This window comes from Amblyomma americanum, chromosome 8 (assembly GCF_052857255.1).
Source record: "Amblyomma americanum isolate KBUSLIRL-KWMA chromosome 8, ASM5285725v1, whole genome shotgun sequence".
In the NCBI taxonomy this organism is placed as follows: Eukaryota; Metazoa; Arthropoda; class Arachnida; order Ixodida; family Ixodidae; genus Amblyomma; species Amblyomma americanum.
The window spans coordinates 50,855,889-50,879,933 of NC_135504.1; the positions used below are offsets into that span (position 1 = coordinate 50,855,889).

Here is a 24,045-nt window from a genome sequence, read left to right on the forward strand (position 1 = left end):
GTGAAGAATCTAGCCTGCCGCAAGTGATTTCTGCCATATATTGCATCCTTTATGTTATACTTAACAACATCTCATTGCGGTTCTTTCCTTACTTGTCTTATGTCGGTCTTTGTAGGGTCCCTGGACCACCCATTCACTAGTTGCGAGAAGTGCTTTGTATATTGCAGCGCACAATGCACGCATGTTAGTGTAGCCGTTAAAGCCCCATCAGCACCAACTGCAGTGTTACATCTGATGATGCAATAGAGAAGCCATAAGGAAGGAAGGAGACAATACTTTCTGCTCCGTTTATAAGCAATTTGCGTTGCGTAGGATAACGTAGCTTAGCCAGGGTGTACATGGCAGTAATGTATACCTGTTTTATGGGATACACTCCTCCATAGGGTTCTGCCGTGGTGGCTCAGTGGTTATGATGCTCGGCTACTGACCCAAAAGATGTAAGTTTGATCTCAGTTGTGGCGGTCGAAATTCGATGGAGGCAGAGTTCTAGGGGCCCATGTACTGTGCGATGTCAGCGCACATTAAGGAACCACAGGTGGTGGAAATTTCCGGAGCCCTTCACTACGGCGTCCCTCACAGCCTGAGTCGCTTTGGGACGTTAAACACCCATAAACCAAACCCATCCTCTATAGGGCGAACACTACACTCTGGTACTAGAAGGAAGGCAGTAATGGGACAAGCATACGATCTATCATAAGACATTCCTAGCACTCTACTGTACTGCTAAGACTGAGAGGTTCACTGCGGTGTACAGCCTGTTCCACACTTGGAGGGGAACGGAATGCATAACCGCCGCGCTTCGAGAACTGCTGCCGCTGAGATCCGGCGAGAATGGGCGGCACCGGACACTTGCATGTAAAGAGTAGCAAGTCATGCTTATTGCACATGCGCACTTGCCACTGATTCCCCCCTGCTCTAAGTGGCAGCGCTTCGCAAAGCGCGGCGGTCATGTGCTCGCTGTTTCCGTGTATGTGAAAGAGCCTCTGCATGGTAGTTCTGTATTCCTGTTGCATGGATAACTTGCCACAATCAAGGTGCGGTTCCAGGCCTTGTTTAGGAGTGCTCCCTTTTGCATCTTTAAGGTAACAGGAAGTGGTCATGTTTGGTTTGGTAATGAGCAGGGTTGAAATGATGCTGGTTCTATTCTGCATGGTGCTCACTGCTCTTCATAAATTAACAGCCGCAAGCCATGCCAGATTGTGGAAAGGACACAGTGGTGAACATTGGTTTGACCTATGCTGTAGATGCGTGAGCTGCACATTCGTTAATTCTTCTTTCCGTCCCCAGGCACGCAATGGGCCTGACAGGCCAGAGCCCGCGGATCCCCCACAGGCCGGGCAAGAAGGCTGCACCCGCAGCTCCGATGGCCCCCCAGCCGCGGGATCGCAGCTCTATTCTCATCGGGGCCGGTGCATCGTCAGGCGACCACCGTGCCTCAGCGTTGCCCCCCGGGGGAGGCACCCTCGGTCGACCACGGCCGATGGCCAAGCCCCAGGTTGCTGAAAAGCCGACATTTCAACGGCGCTCTCTCGAGGGCGTCGTGGAGGGAGCCACAGTCTCGGGAGGTTCCTATTCAACCCAGTCCCTGGAGCGTCGTCCAGGACGACACCAGGCGATGGGCGCCGTTGGACGACCACAGCCATGCGAGCGACCCTCCGTGCCCCCGCCAGAGCGGCCCAAGACCGGAAGCCTCGAGAGCGCGAGCCGCAACAGCCACGCTTTGGAGGCCTCCGCACCAGTGTCGGAACCGCCCCGAGAATCCGTTAGTAACGACGATGCAGCCAGCCCCGGAAGTGGCAATGGAAGGAATGGTCAACAGCAGCAGAGCTACTTTGCTGAAGGAAAGCCTGACCATAGTGCAGACAAGGTTTTGGCGATGTCAGTGGACAGTGTGATGTTTGCCGCAAGGAGCAACGGAAACGGAACTGGCCGCAGCGACAGCAGCGGCAGCAGCAGCGACGGTGCAAGGAGAAGGGACAACCCCGGCAGGCGTGGCTCCGGGGAGCGGCCCTTATCCCTGGACCACCAGGAGATGCTCTCCTTTGCTGACGAGTCGGACTCGGAAGACGGCAGTTCCGTCCTAGCATCTCCCAATGGCATGGGCTCCAACGGACCAACTGTCATGTGGAAGTCCTGTACAGCGAGTCTTCCTGGAGATGATCTCAGCAATGGAGGTGTCGTTCTCAGGCGTTCGCCCTCCAAGACTAACGGCACGATCAGGGAACGGCCGCATCCTTTGCAGACGGCTTCTAATGACCCGCCACCACAACACCGCCAGACAGATGACGCCCGCTGGAACTTTCTGACGGCATCAGAGGAACAGCCAGTACCAGAGCGACCTCCAAGGTCAAGCCCGTCAGCAGACACGTCAACGTCCACCTTCACAGCTGTTTCGGAGCTGAAGCCGTCGAGGCAGTCACCTGTGATGGACGCCATCCACACGATGGGCCCTCCGCCGGACCTCATCACGTCTTCCGAGCGACCCAAATCCGATCCAGTCTCTCCGACTAAGAGCAAGCTGGAGGATGGTGCTGCCAGTCCTGTGCCGATCATGCCAGAAGCCACGCGCCTTTGATCGGTCGTGGCATGGGCTTCAAAGACACTGCTTGTTGCTACCACTTTTCTTTTTCACCTCCGGATGCTAGATGTTTGCCAAGAGTCATCATTCTGTCTCAGAGACAATGTCTCCTCTCTTTTTTTTTATGACTCTGTCTTGGTCCAGAAAGACTTTGGGTTTCTTTATGATTTATTTCGACAATTGTGTGTAATTCTTGCGTGTTGCTCCTGCAGTGTCCCGCTGGATTTGAGCTTGCTCTAGGGTGCATGCTCACGGGACGCTGAGAGGGTCTTTCTTTTCTGATCACGCTTCATCAGGTTTCTGATCATGCTTCCCGATTGGAAACAAAGGCACACGGACTGTGCAAAGTTTGATAATACTGGCCCTGTTGGGTGAGGACATTGCATGGCAGGCATAATAGCTTGTTGCGACAGCTTGGCTTGTCTGGAACAACTGCCACTGTTTCATTTTTTTTTTCTGTCTTTCATGCGTGGTTTAACTCAAATCTGACAGAGGCAGCGGCATCAGACAGAACAATCAAGCAGGGCTTATTGAATGAGACTGGAGAGTTTGTTGCTTGCCTCTGCACTGTTGGTCAATATGACATCGTCGAAAGTCATGGTAGGATGGCTGTTGTTTTTATAACTAAAACTATCAGCATTTCCCAAGGCTGGTGTCATTTGTACAATACTTCTTCCAGGTATTTTTTTTATATATATACTGAGAGGAGAAAGGAACTAATTTAATCAAGCAAATCTTACTTGGCCTGGTTACGAATAAACGCTGTGCTTTTGCTTACCTCTGTTTCCATGAAAGGCAATATGAAGTGTGGAACATGTAATTTTCCTCCTCTCTCAAAAGTAGTAGTGGCGTTTTGATGATGCTGCTGTAATTGCATCTCATTTGAACTATCATTTATGTGTGTGCAAGGCTCTGACTGTCGGACAAAGCAATACTGCTAAGTCAACACTGCGTGTAATGTAACAAACAGTTGATGCTCAATGTGCAGCGCTTTAGTAGTCTCAATTCGAGCTCAGTGTTTTTGCTCCTTGTCATGTGAAATGTATAATATGCAATCCCACGACTGCCTCAGTAGGCATTTTGATTTGTCTTGATTTTTACTGATCAAAGATATCCCATTAGTGCAACTAAGTGTTTCAACAGTGACTGTAAGAGTCTTGTAGGTAGTGTTGTGAGGAAGATATCAGTCTAGCAGGTCGACCACAGCTACCTTCTGTGTTCTGTTCAAGGAACTTACTTCAAGCACTGCATATGGACACTACTGACTAATTTTCAACAAAATTGGTGCTCACAGCAGGTTCAAAAATAATTTTATTCATTCAGTAACTTTTTCAGGGGGAAGTGCAAAGAATTCCTGTTGGGTGAGGAGTCTAGCATCGTGATCTAACCTCAGGGGGTGAAACAGTAAGATAACGTGTGTGCACTGAAATTGGCTATTACGGAATAAACTCTAGGCAGTGCTTTAAATTAGAGAAATTGAGAGCCATAATTGGTGCTTTGTGATTTGACATTATGTTGGTGGCTTTTGGCGGTCGCATTTTTCGCAGTTTAGGAATTGTGAAATGTGCTTGTTAAACCATTGTGTTTTCTCATGATGTCGGTGTTAACATTGCTGCTGTGATTTGTTTTAGCGGGCAGTTCGCTCGATAATTGTTTTGACACCACTGTTACTGTCACAGTGAGTTACTGTTGCAGCCGCGCTGCGTACGTTATTCGCCTCACTCGAACCTTCTTGGTTGGTGCATCTGCACTGGCAAGAATTGCATAGCTACACTTCCTTTTTAAATGGTCACAGATTAGTCTAAGTAGGTCTTTGTCATACTGATTTTTTTTTGTGTTTTTTGAGATGTTAGCAAGATGCCGTTCCTTCTACTCTTTTGTCTACTGTCCGTAAGCATCTGGTGATTCTCTCCTGGTATCAAAATCGAGAAGGCTGCCATTTGTATTGTTCGCACTTTGGGCTGAAGTGCATTTCGGAGTCTCGCGGTTCTCGTGGTGTGTTTTAGTGCCACCTACGCTCCAGAGCAATTGTGGCTTAGCCGATTCCCTTCTGTCACGACTCAGAATTTCGTACGACTCCGTGTATCTTTTCATGCATACCGTCTATTCTAATATTTGGGTAGATTATATAGTGTTCTAATCATGGCAGGTTAGCCCAGTCTCACGAGATGCTTTGTTACATTGTGATAGGTAATTCAGACTTTTTGTTGCCCTTGGAACGAACCAGCGTAAGAAAACTTGATGACACTAGTCATCGAGAGAGCTGGGGGGAGCAGGTTCTGTCAATTTCTTTCTCATCAATGTGTGATTACACACAGTTTACAGAAATTGCATATAGCTGCCTACTGCTACTTTTTTTTGCATTATGTAATGGGCCGTACAAATCGGAAGGTTTACATGGCAAAACTGGCTTGCTCGGGATTAAATGTTGGCAAAGTAACATGTAATTTGATCATTTAGATGTCCTATAAGCAGGGGGAAGCTTAAGATGAAAGCTTTTTGTTCTCTTTGTAAAATTTGTGCTCTTCAGTGTCTGTAACAGCATTATGAATACGCCGTTTCTGTTTTTTTTTTTTTGCTGCCGTGCATGCTTATGTGCAACGTTCCTTTGTATTTTTGGCGAAGACTACGTCATTTGAAGAAACTTGTATCAATCTTTTTTTTTTCAATAATCAATGTTCTGTACATTGCAATGCTAGTCATCAAATCATGAGAGCATGAAATGTTTTTTTTTCTAGAGTGCTCATGTTCTCTTGCAGTGGCTGTGTATAAAGCTGCTGAGCAAAATATCTAATCCTTCTAAACGAACGTTTCTGTGTATTCGAGGCTGACGCAAGCAGTCTCATGTGGTTTTATGATGTGGAATCACGATGTATTGAAGTGGAAGAGACCTTTGAGTGTGCGTGTTTTTGTTTGTTACTATGTTGCGCTGATGTACCGGGAGTGCACCATTTTTTTTTTCTCATAGACACATGTGACGCAAGGTGACGCAGATGCTGTTGCTATTAAAATTGTTTTCGAAGTTGACGTTGCTGCTGTCCTTTTTTAAAAACCATTTTTTTTTTGCAGGTTATGGCATCATGTTCCAGTACTCAGTTTGTTACACTTTGTTTTTGCTCATAGTATTTGAAGGCATTAAAGGGACACTGAGACCTGCATCAGCAGAATACTGCATTGTGATGTCAAAGACAAAGCTTGAAAACGAAGCTTTAAGCTTTTTTCTGCCGCTCAAAGTGAGTATAGCCAGAAGAAGCTATAGAATTGTTTTTTTAATAAGAGCAAAACTTGGACAATCTGTTCAGTTGAATTCCAGTGGCAGAACTGGTGGGGGTACTCGCCCCAAATCTGCATTTCGAACATGCGAGAAAGCACCCGGCAACCCTTGTGCATCTGCAAGCATTGTCTTTGATGAAGCCCACAACTTCATTTTTCTTCCCTTGCAAGCTAAATTTGTGCCACTGGCCTGGTTCGCCGAGTGTTCTGTAGCAGCAGCACTGAGCTCGCACCGGTGCCACACACTGTAGTCTGTTATTGTCGGCGTAAGGCAAGGGAACGTTCACCGTGCCACGATGGCCAAATAAATATCGCCGCTTCTTTACGTCAATGTCGCATTTATCGACGACGCCCCAAGAGCGCACAGCTGCGAAGCTGTATTCAAGACTGCAGCAGAGGGCGGGTTTGCATTCCCGATGGAATCGTCCGTCCGGAGAGCGAGGGAAGCGACGCGGTGGTGGTTGGTACAAATGAACAGGATTGGCTTCACGGCTTGAGCCGTTATACGGAGCCCACCTCGAGTCGTGTGGATGAAGCCCGTCCAAGGTCACCGATCGAAACGCCCAGGAGAGAGAACGAGAATGCAGGGTTGGCGATGGCAGAAAGAAGGGGGAGAATGTGTACAGACGCAGCTGCCGACAAAGAGATCAATGCAGCCCCTTGCTATAGGAGCCGCGGAAGACGTGGGCCGGTCTAATAGGTTAAGCCTGAACTCTATGTACGCGGAAACTCGCGCGAAGGCGGCAAGCGACGCCGTCGCGCAAAGCATTCTTGCCGTGTCGCTTTCGTCGGTTGGATCTGAACCAACAGAATATTTCGCTTGTCGCCCGGAAGTCCCCCACGCGATTGGCCAATCAGAGCCCCACACAGCCGTTTCCGGTTTATCCATGGTTTTTCACAGCTTCTCCTCCGTGATCGCCTCAACAAGCGTGCCATCTTGGCCATCGCCAGCGTCGAGAAAATATTTGCTTTTCTGTGGCTGTGAGGCAGACCCGCATCATGTAAATAATGAGAACAATTTACTTGTTGTTTACGGAGGGCTAATAATATTTCGAGCGGGCTATACGAGCGAGCGTGCTGCAGGGAGGGATGCGTGTCGAGCCGCGGGTACCGGCGCTCGATCCACCGTGCCGCTGCGCTCCAACTGTATATACGCGCGGCACGCGTTCTCACTGGTAAATTATAGTTTGCTCACTTAGAAGCAGATTGCGATGACAGTTTACGGGAGTGTTTTTACTAAGCCGGAGTGCACAGGCACCAAAAGAAAGCGCATCTTCCCCGTGAACCCGTGATGTGACTTCGTCTCCGCAAGCACGCCGGTTTGGTTATCTCCACTGCCGCTACACCGCTGCCGTAGAGGAAATATTTCTTTTGGCCTGACTATGAGGCACACTCACAAAATTTTAAGGGAGGGAACAGGTTACGGGCGTGTTTACTAAGCTGGGATGCGCAAAGCACGGAGTCCTCTGTGCACGTCGCGGGTTCGCGTCGCCTGCCGCCTTCGCTTGCATGGAGGTTGCCCACAAGCGACGGAGCGAGCGTCGCCATGCCGCCTCGTCGCGCCGCTCGCTCTTTCGCATAGTGGACATGGAGTCCACTATGCGCTCCACAGTGGACATGGAGTCCACTATGCGCTCCACCTGCCGAGCGGCTGCAACTCGGAAGCGAATAGTGCTCGGTGAGAGGGAGCTCGGCCAAAATTCCCTCTGCGGCCGACCGGAGAAACGCTAATAAACCGAAAAGCCAGCGCGCATGGATGCATGCGGCATCCGCCCTTTTATTGGTCCGCTCAAGATGAGATAAAAATATATAAATCGAAATATTATTTCTGGTAGCTTAACGTCCCAAAGCATCTGAGAGGGACGCCGTACTGAAGGCCTCCGGAAGCTTCAACTACCTGGGGTTCTTTAACGTGCACTGAAATATCGCACAATACACGGGCCTCTAGAATTTCGCCTCCATCGAAATTCGACCGTCGCGGCTGGCATCGAACCCGCGTCTTTCAGGTCGGCAGCCGAGCATCGTATCCTGAGCGCACCGTGGGGCCTCGTATTTGCGAATGACGCGGTTTAACGTTCCAGAGTTACATGGGCCTCTTGTCCCGAAATGCGACTGGCGCGGTTGGGACCCGAGTCTTTCGGGTCAGCAACAATCACCACACCGGCCCAGCAGAGCTTTGCCCGCCGCCACCCGCTGAATGGTTAGCGCGCTCGGCTACCTAACCGGAGTTCACGGGTTCGAACCCGGCCGCGTTTCGATGGAGGCGAAATGTAAAAAGGTGCCCATGTGGTATTTCAGTGCAGCATAATAATAATAATAATTGTTTTTTTGTGAAAGGAAATGGCGCAGTATCTGTCTCATATCGTTAGGTGTCCCAGAGCCTGTCATAGGCTATGTGTGCTTATAATGAATTATCTGTGCAAATATATGGCATTGGTAGACTACACAAACTCTAAAACCTCATCAATGCTCACTCTCTCTGTAGTGAACTTTGTAAAGCCTGTTAGTCACCACTTTGTTGCATGTCACCCCTTCACTACAATGTCCATCATAGCCGGAGTCACTTTGGGATGTTAAACCAAATAAACAAAACCAAGCATGTCACCCCAAGTAAGGAAAAGAATAAAGGAGGGAGTGAAACAATAAAGGAAACGTTAAAGATTTCCAGGTGAATAATAATAATAATAATTGGTTTTTGGGGAAAGGAAATGGCGCAGTATCTGTCTCATATATCGTTGGACACCTGAACCGCGCCGTAAGGGAAGGAATAAAGGAGGGAGTGAAAGAAGAAAGGAAGAGAGAGGTGCCGTAGTGGAGGGCTCCGGAATAATTTCGACCACCTGGGGATCTTTAACGTGCACTGACATCGCACAGCACACGGGCGCCTTAGCGTTTTTCCTCCATAAAAACGCAGCCGCCGCGGTCGGGTTCGAACCCGGGAACTCCGGATCAGTAGTCGAGCGCCCTAACCACTGAGCCACCGCGGTGGGGTTTCCAGGTGGCCTAAATTATTCCGGAGCCCTTCACTACGGCACCTCTTTCTCCTTTCACCGTCCTCGTTTATCCCTTCCCTTACGACGCGGTTCAGGTGTTCACCGAGATACGTGAGACAGTTACTGTGCCATTTCCTTTCCTAAATAATAATAATTGGTTTTTGGGGAAAGGAAATGGCGCAGTATCTGTCTCATATATCGTTGGACACCTGAACCGCGTCGTAAGGGAAGGGATAAACGAGGACGGTGAAAGGAGAAAGAGGTGCCGCAATGGAGGGCTCCGGAATATTTTAGACCACCTGGACATCTTTAACGTGCACTGACATCTCAAAGCACACGGGCGCCTTAGCGTTTTGCCTCCATAGGATAGGACAGGATACACTTTATTGCTCTAACAAGGTCTTTCGGTCAGACAGAGGTCTTCATCTTCAAGCAGACGTCTCCCTCCGTCTTGCAGAGGTCGGCGCCCCTATTCCAGGGCACCGCTGAGTTTGGCCGCTCGCTGGGCATGGATGACTAATCCTCTTTGGCTGCCGCTGGAGAGCACCTTCTCCCACTGCTCCGCACTCGGATTTTCTGAGCCATGGAATGCTTTATTTCTGTCGCATTCCCAAGTAATGTGGTATAGGGTGGGTGTTGCACCGCACCATGGACAGATGTCCCTGTATTGGTTCGGGAACATTTTGCTAATAATTGGTTTTTGGTGGAAAGGAAATGGCGCAGTATCTGTCTCATATATCGTTGGACACCTGAACCACGCCGTAAGGGAAGGGATAAAGGAGGGAGTGAAAGAAGAAAGGAAGAAGAGGTGCCGTAGTGGAGGGCTCCGGAATAATTTCGACCACCTGGGGATCTTTAACGTGCACTGACATCGCACAGCACATGGGCGCCTTAGCGTTTTTCCTCCATAAAAAACGCAGCCGCCGCGGTCGGGTTTAAAGATCAGCGCCCTCTTTCCTGCGTAATATTGCTCATGCCTAACTTCGATGCTTTTGTCTGCACCGCACGAGGAATTTGCAGGCAACTATTCCTCGGGTGAAATGTTCCTGAGTTCCAACCCGGCAGCGGCGGCCGCGTTTCGATGGAGGCGATACGCAAAGGCGCTAATGTGATATGCGATGTCAGTGCACGTTAAAGATCCCCGGGTGGTCAAAATTAAGGAGCCCTCCACTACGGCACTGCCTCCTTTATCCCTTCCCTTCGTGTCCGCCTAGATGTGTGAGACAGATATTGAGCCATTTCCTTTCCCGAAGAAAACAATTTTTAATGTTCATTTCAAACTGCTAAGAACGGAAACGCTAACCCACTACGCTACCGCATCACACCCTTATGGCGGCACTTAAGTGTCCTCCTCATTTTTTTTTACTGTCCTCCACACCGAACTGCAAGCCAAGCTATTGTTAGAGCACCAAGCCAGCCCAATTTCGAGGCTAAAAAGCGCGAGATCAGAGCCCGTTGCGGGAGGAGCGGTCCTTCAGAATAAGGATTTTTTGCCACCGGCGGCGTCACGCGCACCAATCTGGCCCCGTAAACTCAACAGCGCAGACACAGAAAGTCAACCGCGCGTGAAGTGAGGTAGCAGCTGGGGAAACTAGCACTCGCGGAAGTGATAACGATTTCTTTGCGTGTGTCCACGGTTGGGGTTCGTATCTGTCGTTCAAGATGCGCATTCTTTAGTTGGTTCGACTACGAAATAAGTCGTAGCCAACAGGATGACAAGGTCGGAAGGGCGTTAATCAGTCCGGAGATGCTTCTCAATTTGTACGTGCATGTGGATGGATGGATGGATGGATGTCAACAATTTTATTAGATGAACAAAAAAAATCTTCCAGGGTGGTCCCCTACAGGTCCATGAGTCCATAAACTTGAGCTTCATATAAAGCACGATCCACCAACCATTTCCGGCCGGCGGGCTGAGCGGTCAGTGCAGCCTCCCAGGAAGAACGAGTGCTGTCCTCTACTACTGCTCTTCTTCCTTACTTTCTTCTCTCCCATGTTTATCCCTTCCCCTACGGCGCGGTTTAGGTGTCCACCGAGATGCGAGAAAGATACCCCGTCATTTCCTTTCCCCAGAAAACACAATTTTCTAAGCAGCCTCCCAAAATAAAATGGCTGATGGCATAGCTCTTTAGGCCAGGATATACGTAGCCGAAGCGCGGTGACTTCTGCATCGGAAAAATCCATTCACTAAATGCGCCTTTGTTCACGGTTAAAGCTTGAGCCGGCGTGGCGGAGTGGTAGCGTCTCCGCCTCAAGTCCCAAAGGCCCTGGTTTGATTCCTAGCCTCGGCAGAGGTTTTTTTTTTTTAAGCGAGAGCTTTACTGGCCGCGAACTTGCGATTTCAGCGTGGCCGCACTCCGAGGAGGCACGTGACGTTACAACGCGCGCCTCGCCGCGGATATTTCTCTCTCTTTCTCTCGCTCCCTATTCACAACTGCGCGTGCGCCACTAGTAGCACCGAGCCACAGGTACACCGCTGCGCAGCAACGCCGCGCCTTTCCTCGAAATGAAACTTTCAATTTTCAGTTTTTTCTTTCTTCTTTTCCTCCCTCCTTTATCCCTTGCTCTAATAATAAAAATTGATTTTTGGGGGAAGGAAATGGCGCAGTATCTGTCTCATATATCTTTGGACACCTGAACAGCGCTGTAAGGGGAGGGATAAAGGAGGGAGTGAAAGAAGAAAGGACGAAATGGAGGTTGGCTGGTAACAACTATTCAGAAGTCCTGCAGAGCTTTCGCCGACGGGACCTTAGGTCTCCCACGTGGGGACGTCGAGGTGTTGCCTCGCCGTCGCCTCGCGGGCCTGCTGGACGGCCCAGACTTGGTCACCGAGACTGAGGCTGCGCAAGGCAGCGGCCCACCGCGGCGGGAGGATTCCGGAGTTAGCACCGTCAGGGTTTTTTCTACAGTCCCAGAGCATGTGGGGTAAAGCTGCTATAGCAGTGTGGCAGACCTTGCATAAATTCGTCGGGTATGTAGTGGAGGCCTCCGGAATAATTTCAACCACCTGGGGATCTTTAACGTGCACTGATGTCGCAGGGAACTAACGCAGCCGCCGCCGCGAGAGGACGTCAGTGCAACGGCTCCGCCAATTTTTGGCTGGAGCCACGGATCTTCGACCGCAACCCCGTCAACACAGCCGCGTTTGACTTCCCGAAGTCGACAGCTACCTGTGCATACCTCTCGCACACAGGTGGGGCAAAATTTAGGCCTTTTAGGGCCGATCTTCACTTGGGTATCGTGGCGGCGGCGCTAGGCCTAACGCCTACGCCGGCGCCCTGCCGGGAGTGAGTGAGTGAGTAAAAACTTTATTGAAAGAAAGTGTAGATTCGTGGTCAGTAAGTGAGGTCCAGACCATGTAGGTCTCGTACCGCACAGGCCCATTCGACAGCCTTGATTTGAGTGCCTCGGTCGTCGCTGACATTTACTGAAAGCCACGCGTCAGGTGAGGGAGCAGCCATGAGATCTGGGGGTGGGGGATGTGCTTTAATGTCCCAGATTATGTGGTCTAAAGTAGCTTTTGCACCGCAGAAGCGGCAGTTAGGGCTGGAGGTTGTAATAAATATGTGCGAGTACACATTTGGGTTGGGGGAAGAGTCGGTTTGTAGTCTTCTCCACGCCACCTGCTGCTCCCTTGACAGGGAGGGGTGCGGCGGTGGGAACTGCCTACGTGCGAGTCTAAAATGGGTGGTGTGGTCGTGATAGGAGGTTAGCGCTTCACCGGTTGCCTCCGGGTTCGGACCGTCTACTGCTCGGCCGGCTTTAACTCGAGCTTGTGCGTTGGCGGCCTCGTTTCCGGGGTTTCCGGCATGCGCCGGGACCCATACCAGGTCAATGTCTCGGAGGGGGAATGTGTCTTTAACATTTTCCAGGATATTTCTGGCCGTGAGTGAGATGCGGTCTTTGGCAAAGTTCGCAATGGCATATTTGGAATCGCTAACGATGGTTGTAGCGTCCGTAAAGGCGATAGCAGGTGCAATTGCAGCTTCTTCCGCGGTTTCCGCGTTCTTGGTAAATACTGTAGCGGCCATGAGTGGAGTGGCCGGGTCCGGGTCCTGAGGATGAGGTACCCCACAGATACAGTGTACTAGAAGAGGGCAGTGGAACGAACGCAGGGAGGATCGCCTTGCTACCGCGTCACCGGAAGTGTAGCCCGAAGCGGTGGCGCTCTCGTCGACCACTCTTGAAGGCGGCTGGTCTCGGCGTGCACGGCCAGTGCATTTCAGTGCTGTGTTTCGGGTGCCTTTTCGTTCCGTGCGGTTGTGTTTTACATACTCTTCTCATGTGAATGCGCCCACTCAATGCATCGATGAGTGAAAAGCAACGCCTCAACCACTGCTACGCCCCAGGGTGTAGTACAGGATACGCCAGAACAAAAAGTGCAAAGAAGCTGTCGCTGTTCAAGGTGCCTGCAGATCCTGAGCGGAGGTCCACGTGGGAAAGACATCTACACAGAGCCGACAAGCCGCTAACCGAAGATTGCGCGGTATGTGAACTGCATTTTGAGCAACACCTGATTATCAGAGACTATGTGCACCGCATAAATGGAGAAGTTCGCATTCCACGAGGGACGCCTACACTTGCACCGGACGCAGTCCCCACAATTCTGCCGAACCTGCCAGCTTACCTAAGCAAAAAGCCCACTCCCCAGAGAAATGGAAGGAAAAGGAAGGGCCGTGACGAAGTCGCGCCTCAGAAAAAAGCACGAAGACAGGTTGCAGAGGAGACCGAGGTAGACGAACCTGCGGCTGGCAACGAAGTTGGTGCGGCCGCGACTGTCGCCGCGCTGATGGATATGAAGGTGCCTGGGAAGCGTTGGACGCTACATGAACTTTATGACGCATACGGAGTATGTTTCACTTCATGTACCTTCGACTCGACTTCAGGTGAGGTGACAGTGGAAAAGGCCGTGTTCATGACTGCCGACAGCGCTGGCGCTTTGCAGTCGAAGACGTTCGTGCTGGGTAAGCAGGTGGCTGGTGCGCCAGTGGCAACAATTCAAGATGCCGTTAACATCCTGCAGGAAGCACACGAAATGCATATCTGCAAAGGCGCAGCGTTGCAGAATGAAAGCTGCCTGCTGACCAGCCTTACAGTACACTTGAAAAGCCAAATTGCGCACAAGTCGGGAACAGCCTATAGCACTAACTGCCAAGGAAAGGCAGTGAAAGAGGGAACGGCTTGCGTCGTTTGCAAATATTTGCGAAAAGCCTTAGTTACGCGCCAGTCACGTCTCAAAAGGCGTGAGGGAACGAAGAATAGTAACACTAACCGCGGCAGCGTTACGAGGAAGCTGCAAGCAAGTGCACGAAAAAACCAGCGACTTGTATCAAAGCTACAGAATCTCGCGCTGAACCTCAAAAAAATGAAAAGTGAGTGTGCTAGAACAGCTGAGGAAGTACTCGCTGAAAAAATAAGCGCTTTGTCTCCAAAGCAGCAGCTCGCTGTCAGGCAGTGTTTTGAGGCAGCCAGAAGGAAGAGTCCACGGGGCATGAAATATGCGAAAGACTGGATTCTGGAGTGCATTCTTCTGAAAATGAGAAGCCCGAAGCTCTATCAGTATATGCGGAGGCAGAAAATCTTGGCTTTGCCAAGTGAAACAACCCTACGCAAGTACACTGCCCAGTACAGGAGCGGCTATGGGTTTAATGAAAAGATGCTGGATGTTTTGAAAAAGAAAGTTGCTCAACTGGACGTGTTCCACCGACACGGTGGAATAATCATAGATGAGATGAAGCTGGCTGAACATCTGTCAGTGACAACAGGTGCAAAGATTGAAGGCTTTGTTGACTTGGGACCATATACTCCAGAAAAGGAAAAAACATTACCATGTAATCATGGCCTCGTTGTAATGTTCGTGCCGCTTGTTGGAAGCTGGTCTCAAGTTATTGGTGTTTTTGGGAGCAATGAGAACGTGAAAGGTGACCTGTTGGCCAAAATTGTGCTCGAGTCCACAGTTCTGACAGAAAGAGCTGGTCTCTTTGTGGACTACATAACGTGCGACGCAGCATCCTGGAACAGGAAAATGTGGCGCATGTTCAACATTCGAGCAACATCGAAAGAAGTGGTCTGTAAGAAGCCACATCCTGTCGACGGCATCCGTTTTTTGCATTTTTTTTCCGATTTCCCGCACCTGGTCAAAAATGTCAGAAACCGGCTCCTCGTCACAAATTTTGACACCCCTGAGGGTATGGTTTCCATGCAGTTTGCTCGAGAGGCTTTCAAACTCGACAGTAATGCTGTTACAATGAAGGCAATGCCAGGAATAACAAGCGTGCATATCAGCCCCAACAATTTTGAAAAAATGCGCGCAAGTTATGCTTTCCAACTGTTTGGCCATGGTCCTTTGCGAGCATTTTTTCTGTACCGGACTCAGCTGGAGAGGAGCTGCGGTAATATTGAAGCCACGGAAAAGTTCTTCATGAGAATGAAGTCCCTGATTGGTGTAATGACTGCAAGGTACCCAGCGGAAGCACTGAGACATACCTCTGCAGGTGTTGAGAAAATAAAGGAGATGCTTAGTTTCTTGGACATCTGGGAGCAGCATACTCATAAGAAGCATTTCCTCAGCGAGTCAGCAGCGGAGGGCTTAAGAGTTACCCTGACTAGTACTCTTGAGCTCCTTCACTATTTGCACGAGCAAGTTGGCTATAGCTACTTGTTGACGTCCCGGCTTAGTCAAGATAAAGTGGAGAACTTCTTCGGGATTGTTAGACTGTCGTCTGGCTGCAACTCTCACCCGACGCCGCAACAGTTCGTGCTCACAGTTCACTGTCTGTCTTTTTATAATTTGGCTCACAGTGTTGCAGGTGGGAATGCGGACAGCGATGTCATCAGTTCTCTTCTTGACACTGGGGACAAGGAGGAAACCGCAAAGCAACAGCTGATTGACACAGTGAAACTTTGCACAGAAGAGCAAGCGGGACCTTCGGGTTCATGTGACAGTGCTGAAACAGTGGGACATGATTACCATGTGCAGCGAAGTGACTCTAGGCTAATTTATTATATCTCTGGCTATGTGGCAAAGAAATGTGTACTTCCAAGCAAGTGTTCTGTTTGTATCGACAGCCTATTACTTCCAGCAGAGCTAAAACGCCGCTTGTATGCTGCAGTATTTGTGCAGCACAATGATGAAGGAGGCTTGCTCTACCCCTCGCTTGAACTGTTTCGTCTTATAACCAGGCTAGAGGACATTTTCACAAGTTGTTTCAGTGCACGAAAGGTCCACCGTGAAAGTGTGATGGACATCTTGCACATGATACATTGCGCTTCCCCCTTAAAGGGGGGATGCAGAGTGCATGCAGAAAGTTTGACTCCTCGCATAGTCAGCTTTTATGTAACCACACGGCTGCATTTTTTTGTCAAGGGCTTGAACAAGTCCAATATGCTGTCAAAGCGAAAGGCAGCAGAACACCTCAAGCTGAGCAGGCTTAAATACCTACATTTGTGCCGCCCTTGCAACCGTGTATTGAGACCGCTTGCTCTCCTTGTGTTACTTTGAATAAGATGAAAAGCATGTGGAATAAAATTTGTCGCCCAGTGGGCTCAGTTTCGCACTTTCTTTTTCTTGTTGGCGTCGCGTATTAAACCTTGCTTACCGCGAGCACTAAAAAATTACCGTGCTTTCGCGCGTATGAAATAACGTGCAAATTAAATCGACCAGTTATTTTGCATCTGTACAAAATGGCAGATACTGTAAACGATTTTTCTCGAAAACCGCAGAATTGGTCCCACAAAGAACCTCTGCTTCGCGAAATTTCGTACTCTCAATATATTCTTACCCGTGTTAGCGAAATGCTCAGGTTGCGAAAAATAGATCGACTGGCTTTCGTCTGCTTCTAGTTTTGTTTACAATGAAAAGTCCGAAATCGTAGGGTGAGTCAATAAAAGTTGACGCTGAAAAGGTTGCCTGAAAAAGAATTTAAATAAATGGCGAAACAACAGTTGAATTACGTTGAAACAGCGTTGGTATGTGACCAAACAAGCCTTCCATTCTGGTGTGCCGCGTACGCTGCAGGGGAGAGCTTTCAAGAGTGGTCGATGGCAGCGCCGCCGCTGCAGGAGACACCGCGCGCGTCAGGTGGAGAGGCGCGGTCGCGCCACTGGAAAGTATTCTAGTACACTGTACCACAGATGGCGAATCTGTGGGGGCTGTCTTGGTAGTTGGCTGCATCGACGTAGATGACGTCTGGAAGACTGCAAGCGTCGATGCAGAGCTCTGGCTCTTGCTTCCCGCTGACCCTGTTGGGTTTGCGGGTTCATGTTCTTGGGTAGAGGTAATATTTTTATCTTTTTTCGGATATGGCTAGGAACGGGGCCTGGATGGTCCGCCATAGGCTCCTCTTCGATGCCAAGTCTGTCCAGGATGATTCTGCCCGCTGCAGTGCTGGAGAGTCGAGCCGTCTGTGTTGTTAGGTGGGCTTCCTTAAGTTCAGAAAAGGTATTGTGTACTCCCAGGGCGAGGAGTTTCTCGTTGGCTGTGAATTTAGGAAGGCCCAACGCCGTTTTGTATGCATGCCGTATTAGGGTATCGATCTTTTGTTCTCCTTTCTTGAGATGGAGATATGGGAAGGCATATGTAATTTTGCTGATGACGAATGCTTGAAGGAGTTTGTATAGGTCGTGCTCCTTCATGCCTCGTCTCTTGTTGGCGATGCACCTGATCATGCGCGCCACCCGGTGTAATGAGCTTTCGAGTCTCCCCAGTGCTACAGTGTTGCGGGAGGTGTTGGAGATGTGGAGTCCTAAGACCCGTATGTTCTCCACTTCATCTATGATTTTGCCTTGGGTCGTAATGTTGATGGGGATCCCGTCTTCAGGTTTCTTGCTCCGCCGTACGATTAGGAGTTCTGATCTTGGTTGGGAACACTCGAGGCCAGCTCTCCTTGCCTCCAACTCAACCGTTTCAGCCGCTGCTTGGAGAGCTTCTTCAATTTGTCCATCGGAGCCGCGGTTCGTCCAGATAGTTATGTCGTCTGCGTACAGAGTGTGATGGATGTTTTGAATTGCGTTGAGCCTGTCTGGAAGCTTAATTAAAGCCAGATTAAAGAGGAAGGGTGACAAGACTGCTCCTTGTGGTGTCCCTCTGTTTCCGAGCCTGATTGGGGTGGATTTCAGTGGTCCAACGGTGATCTCCACCGTTCTATTTTCTAGGAAGGCTTTAACATAATTGTACGCCCGTTCGCCTGGGTTGAGGTCGGCTAGGTGTTTCAGAATGGTATTGCGTGACACGTTGTCGAATGCCTTTTTGAGATCGAGGCTCAATATTGCTCTTGTGTTCTTAATGGAGGGGTCGAGTATGTCACGTGATAGCTGGAGGATGACGTCTTGGGTGGAGAGTCCTCTTCTGAAGCCCACCATGGAGTGCGGCATGAGGTTGTGGTCTTCGGTGTAGTCCCGTAATCTGTTCAGAACCACGTGCTCCATGAGTTTCCCGAGACAGGATGTGAGGGAAATGGGTCTTAGGTTGTCCACGTTGAGTTTCTTGTTGGGTTTTGGAATAAATGTCACTCGGGCATGTTTCCAGCTCCTGGGAATGATTCCTGTCTCCCAGCATATGTTGAAGTAATCTGTGACTGCAGTGACAGATTTCAGGTCCAGGTTACGGAGCACCTTATTCGTAATCAGATCTGGTCCTGCCGCTGAGGTTGTTCTAAGCTGGCCCAGCGCTGCCCAGACTTCTGCGTCACTGAACGGCTCGTCCAGCTGCGGATTTGGTTGTCCCGAATACTGTGGGCTCGTTTCTCCATCGTATGCGGTATTTAGGTATTTGTCCCTGAGGAGGTCCAAGAAGTAGTGTTCGTCCCCGGGGTGTTGATGGATGACTTTAGCGAGCTGTCCTTGCGCAGCCGACTTGGACTGTGTGGGGTCGAGAAGGTGGCGGAGCAGGTGCCACGCCCTCTTACTACCCAGTTGTCCGTTCAGGCTGTCACAGGTTTGATACCATTGTTGCCGGGTAAGTTTTATCGCATATTGTTCAATTTCTCTTTCGAGATGGGCGATTCGACTTCGTAGCCTTTTGTTGAGTCGCTGTCTCTTCCACCTCTTCATAAGACTATTTTTTGCCTCCCACATGTGTGCCAATCTTGAATCGAGGTTAGGTTGTGCGGCGTCTGTTGTTATTTCGCTTGTGTGCGACTCTACATCCTTACATATTGATTTAACCCAATCTTGGATGTCTTCGATTTCAGTCGGGGCCGTTTGATCCCGTTCTTTCCGAAATTTTTCCCGGTCTATAAATTTCGTTACCTTCCAGCCCTTCTTCCGAATCTCGGTGCGAAGGGTAATGGCCAGGATGTAGTGGTCGCTGTTTAGATCCGTGCCTGTGTTTCGCCAGGCGGGGTTCTGCACATTCCTGGCTAGCGTGAGGTCCGGGGTGGTGTCTCGGCTAACGCTGTTGCCAGTTCTGGTCGCTGTGCTAGGATCGTTTAGTAGCGAGAGTCCTAATCCTTGGATTTTGTTCCAGAGGATGTTGCCTTTCTTGCTTGACTTCTGGTATCCCCACTCTACGTGTGGCGCGTTGAAGTCGCCCGTAATCACTAGCTGCCCATTCTTGGCTAATTTCGTGGTGGACTCTAGTAATGCCGGGATTTCTCTGGATTGATCTTTTGGGGAGCTGTATAGGTTAAGAACGTATAGGCTCCCCTGCCTCTTTCTGACGGGAATAATTTCGGTGAGCGTGTAGTCTGCTTGAGAATCATCGAATTCATGTTGAATGGCCGTGAGTTGGTTACCCACTAGCGTGGCTGTCATTGCTGCTTTGTGTGGTATGTTTTTTTGTGATATGGTTTTGTATCTTGGTAAACTAACGGGTCCCATCGGTTCTTGGATCGTAATAATGTCCGGTTTGACTTCCAAGTTTTGAATATAAAGCTGCAGATTGGATTTTTTGCCTCGAAAACCTCTACAGTTCTATTGCCAGATGATGATATCTTGATTACGAGCTGCCATGTTGGGGCACTATCAGCTGCGTAACGGCGCTCGCCATTGCGCTAACTTGGGCTTGTAATGCCTTGATGGCGTCCATCATTTATTCTCTGGTCTGTTGTAGGTTCTTGGCGATATCTGTGCATGTCGCGTCTAGCCTATCTGCTCGGGCTTCTAGTTTGTTGACCCTCTCATTCTGCTGGAGAGCTAGCTTGGCTTTAACAGCGAAAGTTGACGTCGGTTGGAACGCTGCGTCTGTTTCAATTCGCTTCTTGGGATTCTGGGCCTCTTGCTGGTCTTTTGGGGCCTGTCTTTTTTGAGCCTTCGGTTGTTCTATGTCCATACCCGCACCTTCGGAAGGAGGGAGGGATTGAGACCTGTTATTAGCGGTTGTCGCGCTTTCAATGTGGCGTTGGGTTTGCGTGAAGCTCGCGATTTCACTGCCTAGCTCACTGATCTGGGACTGCATGCGTTCTATTAAAATGGCTTTCTCCCTCACCTGATTGCGAAGTGCCTGCTTCTCCAGATCTTCCTGCCACTTGAGAGCCTTTTCTTCTGGCTTTGTCCAGGGGTTCTTGGGGTACCGCTTCCGGCTGGACGATGGTAGGTCCTGTCGAAGGTCTTGCGACTGGCTGCGTCGTGTAGCAGTCTTGCTTCTTCTTCGTGGCAGCGGCGGGAAGGACTCCTCCCTCTCGTCGCCTAGGGTCAGCGTCTCTTTTTGTCGGGTTCTGTCCCTCGATTGGCGTCCGAAGGTGTCGCTCTGCCCGGCGTTCCTGGCCAGGTCGGGTTTCTGGGTGGCTTGCTGCTTGACGAATTTGAACTTGCAGCTGGTGCTCCCAGTTCTGTGCGCCCCCGTGCAGACGATGCAAACGGGGACGCAGGTTGGTGGTTGTCCCTCATGTGGTGGGGGTGCTCTTCTCCGCACCTGACGCAGCGGGTTCGTTTAGTTTGTGGGCAGACGTCTTGTCGGTGCCCTGTCTTGCGGCAGTTGAAGCAGGCCTCTACTCGGTTGAGAAAGAGGACCACTTTATGTCTTGTGCCGGGGTATCGGAGTAGTCGGGGGAGCTCCGTTTCGGCTACCGTAATGATTATATGATTTGTTCTCCCATACCGTCTTGCCGATAGGATAGTCCAGTCGGGGTTGTAGGTGTTGTAGTTATGAACAAGCTGCACGCCCGTTTCGCCACAATACTCGTTGTGCATGAGGCCTTTTACCGAGATCCGGGGAAGGCGCGTAAGCTTTGATGGGGTACTGCTTTTCCCCCATGACGAATGCTTGTAGGTTCAGGTAAGCGTTCGCACGTTTCTCGTTGGGCGTGCTTATCGTGAAGGTGTGGTTTACTGGGTGTTTCTGAAGAATATCTTCGGTAAGGGTGTTATCGTCGGTAATCTTGGCGGCTTGACGAAACGCTTCGAGCAGTAGCGCTCCGCCATGGGTGGGAAGGTCAAGGGGAGACTGCGGTCTGATTACAATTTTGTAATGCTCTGCCGGTAGCCTCGGGATCGGGGGTCTTCTTCCTCTATGGGAAGCCTAGGCTTCCTATGGGTAGAGTCAAGGGGCTTGCCTTTCTTCGCGTAGCCTTGGGCGCCAGTAATGGCGTCGGCCTCGTCCCCAACGCCGGGCGTCCCGATGGCGGCTAGGCCCGGCGCCGAGCGTCCGTCTTCTTTGTCGACGCCGCGCCGGCGGAATCGTTGCTGGTTCTTGAGTGCCATGGAGGCCCATGTTCCGTCGTTCAAATCATGTTCTGTGATCGGTTCACCCTCGACGGTGACTTCCATGTTGCAGGCGTGTCAGCTCCCTCCGGGGAGCCGAGGTCGTCGGGAGTGGTTACCGCCAGGCGGCCGTACTCGTGCTAGACCTATTAGGCCTAGCGGCGGAAAAAACGTGGTCGAAGCAAAATGCGCCGAAAAATAGGCACACGAGCACTTGCACGCAAACACCGGTCGTCCTCGTGGTCCGGACGAGGTCCTGTAGGCGTTAGTAAAGGTTTCAGCAGCCGGTCGAGGGCTATACCGCGGGTGGTAGCCGTAATCCTCGGAGCTCATGCGAAACGCGTCCGCACGCTCTCGCCGCCCGGCCGGGAGTGAGTCGCCCACCCGCGGCAAGATGGCTTCGCCAAACCTACAACGTGGCTACGACCCAGTCGCCATGGCCTGGTCCGAGGTTCCAGCAAATCCAGCGCCTGATAGCCAGTTCTCTGCGCCCATCAAGAACTTGAAGTTATTCAAGCTAGTGGAACGCCGCTCCCGCAAGCGGAACGCTAACTCCAAGAAAGCGGACGCCACGTCGCCAGGCCGCTCAACACGGCACAACGCTGCTGCGCGCGCTGCAGCGCTTCACGGTGGGCCCCAGGGACCTGCTTGGAAACCAAAGCCGCTTCCGCGGCTTCATCCCGAAGACATCGTTATCATCCTGAAGCCCCGGGTGACCGTCGCTCTGAAGGATGTCTTTCAACGTGGTGAGCTGGGAGCAGCGTTAGCGGCCTACCTGGGCACCAAGGCCGCAGCATCGCTCAGCCTGCTCCCCACATGGGAGCAAAACCTGATCGTGGCAGGCACCCGAGAGCCGCACGTCGCCGACAAGCTACTGCGGGACTTCGAAATAACAACACCGAAAGGCCAGCTATGTACGGCCACTTGAAGCTCACTGGTGACGTGTGCCGCGGCGTCATCACCGTGGCCAAGCACGAGACCAGTGAGTCCCTGCAAAACAAGATCCAGTGGCGTGCTGGGGAGCTTGCCGATATCCGCAAGCTTGGAACATCAGACGTCGCGGCGCTCACCTTCGTGGGCAAGGTGGTGCCGCGATACGTTCATTACAACTCAGAAGTCACCCTTGTACGTGCATATAGGAAAACGATCCCGGCCTGCGTGCGGTGCGGTACTGTGGGACACCGAGCGGACACATGCCCCTGCCCGGATCAAAATTGTGGCCTTTGTGGCAGTGCGGTGTCGACCGTCGACGGGGTGAAGACACCGCATGAGTGCACTCCGTCCTGTGCAGTCTGTGGGCAAGCCCACGCCACCAGCTCCCGGGACTGCACGGGGAAATTCAGGCAGCTCAAGGTGCCCGGCCGCAAGGCTAGGCGCCCAGAACTGCCTGGAAAACAGCGACCTGGCCGGCAGCCAAGTCATCCCAATTCAGGTGCCGGTGGCGGAACGCCGCGTGGGGCTGACGCCATCGATAACAAAACGTCATCATCATCATCCTCGGTGAAGTCACCGCCCGGGAACAAGACTACGCCCCCACCGCCACCGCCCAGCGGCAGGAACGCTGGCCACTTCCCGGCGCTCAAGACAAATGGCGCTGCCGGCGCCCGGGCATCAGCGTCTCAACACGGCAAACAACAGGTGAGCAGCTGGGCTGAGATCGCCTCCTCCTCCTCCCATTCCCCCTCCTCCCCAGTTACCGTCTCCGCACTCGACGCGGAATACAAAAAACAAATCGACGTGCTCCGGGCACAGAATGAGCTTTTGCTCAACAAAATTCAAAATTTAGAATCAAAATTGGCGTCCGCCGCTCCGAGCCCGCAGAACTCGGACGCAATGGAAAGCGACGCGGAGATCTCGCCTGCCCTCGTGACAGCCATCTCCGCGATGGAGGAGCGCTAAACCTCTAAATTACGATCTATGATCGAGACCGCCATGGACCAAATCTTGACCAAGGTCACATCTGCCGTCAACGCGGTAGTATCAAAACACATCTTCGACAACCCCCGCCTCCTCCGTCGGACGGGGCCCATTAGGGACGTACCCCGTCCTTCAAAATTCAACCGTCTGATTACTGATTCGGACAATGAGGACAGCTGCCCCGCTCCTTCCATCATCACCCCCTTGATGGCGCAAGTAGCTGGCTCTGGGGCAGCCACTCCCTCCTCCTCCCCCTCAAGAATTTTAAATCATGGCGAGACACCTTAATCAAAGGAGTTCCGCCATCTCCAATTCGGCCATATCAACTTCCATAACACAATGGAACTGTAGAGGCTTTAAAAACCGCACTAAGCGGGCCAATGTCCGCCTCTACCTTGAAACCTTCGAGTCCCTACCAGCCGTGGTTGCCCTCCAGGAGCCAGGCCTGGGCGCCACACTTTCAAATTACACGACGTTCCAACAGGATCCCGCGTCATGCCTTCTCGTTTACAAAGCCTACACAGCCAACTTAGTGGATCTCGACCTCAAGCTCGAGTATTCCTATGTAATGGTGACTATCCTACAACTCCGCCGCAGGGACCCGCCGTTCCATATACTCAACGTTTACTGCGCTCCCAAACTCAA

At 51.1% G+C, this 24,045-nt stretch overlaps 1 protein-coding gene across 1 annotated transcript in view; it reads left to right on the forward strand.

Moving 5' to 3' along the window:
- The window catches only part of LOC144101613 (uncharacterized), a 99,162-nt gene extending 93,557 nt beyond the window's left edge, over positions 1 to 5,605 (forward strand). The window contains exon 16 of the mRNA XM_077634755.1: positions 1,288 to 5,605. Coding sequence (XP_077490881.1) covers positions 1,288 to 2,575 — 1,288 coding nt within the window. The 3' untranslated portion in view covers positions 2,576 to 5,605. The remainder of the gene's footprint in view (positions 1 to 1,287) is intronic.
- Positions 5,606 to 24,045: the final 18,440 nt, after the last annotated feature.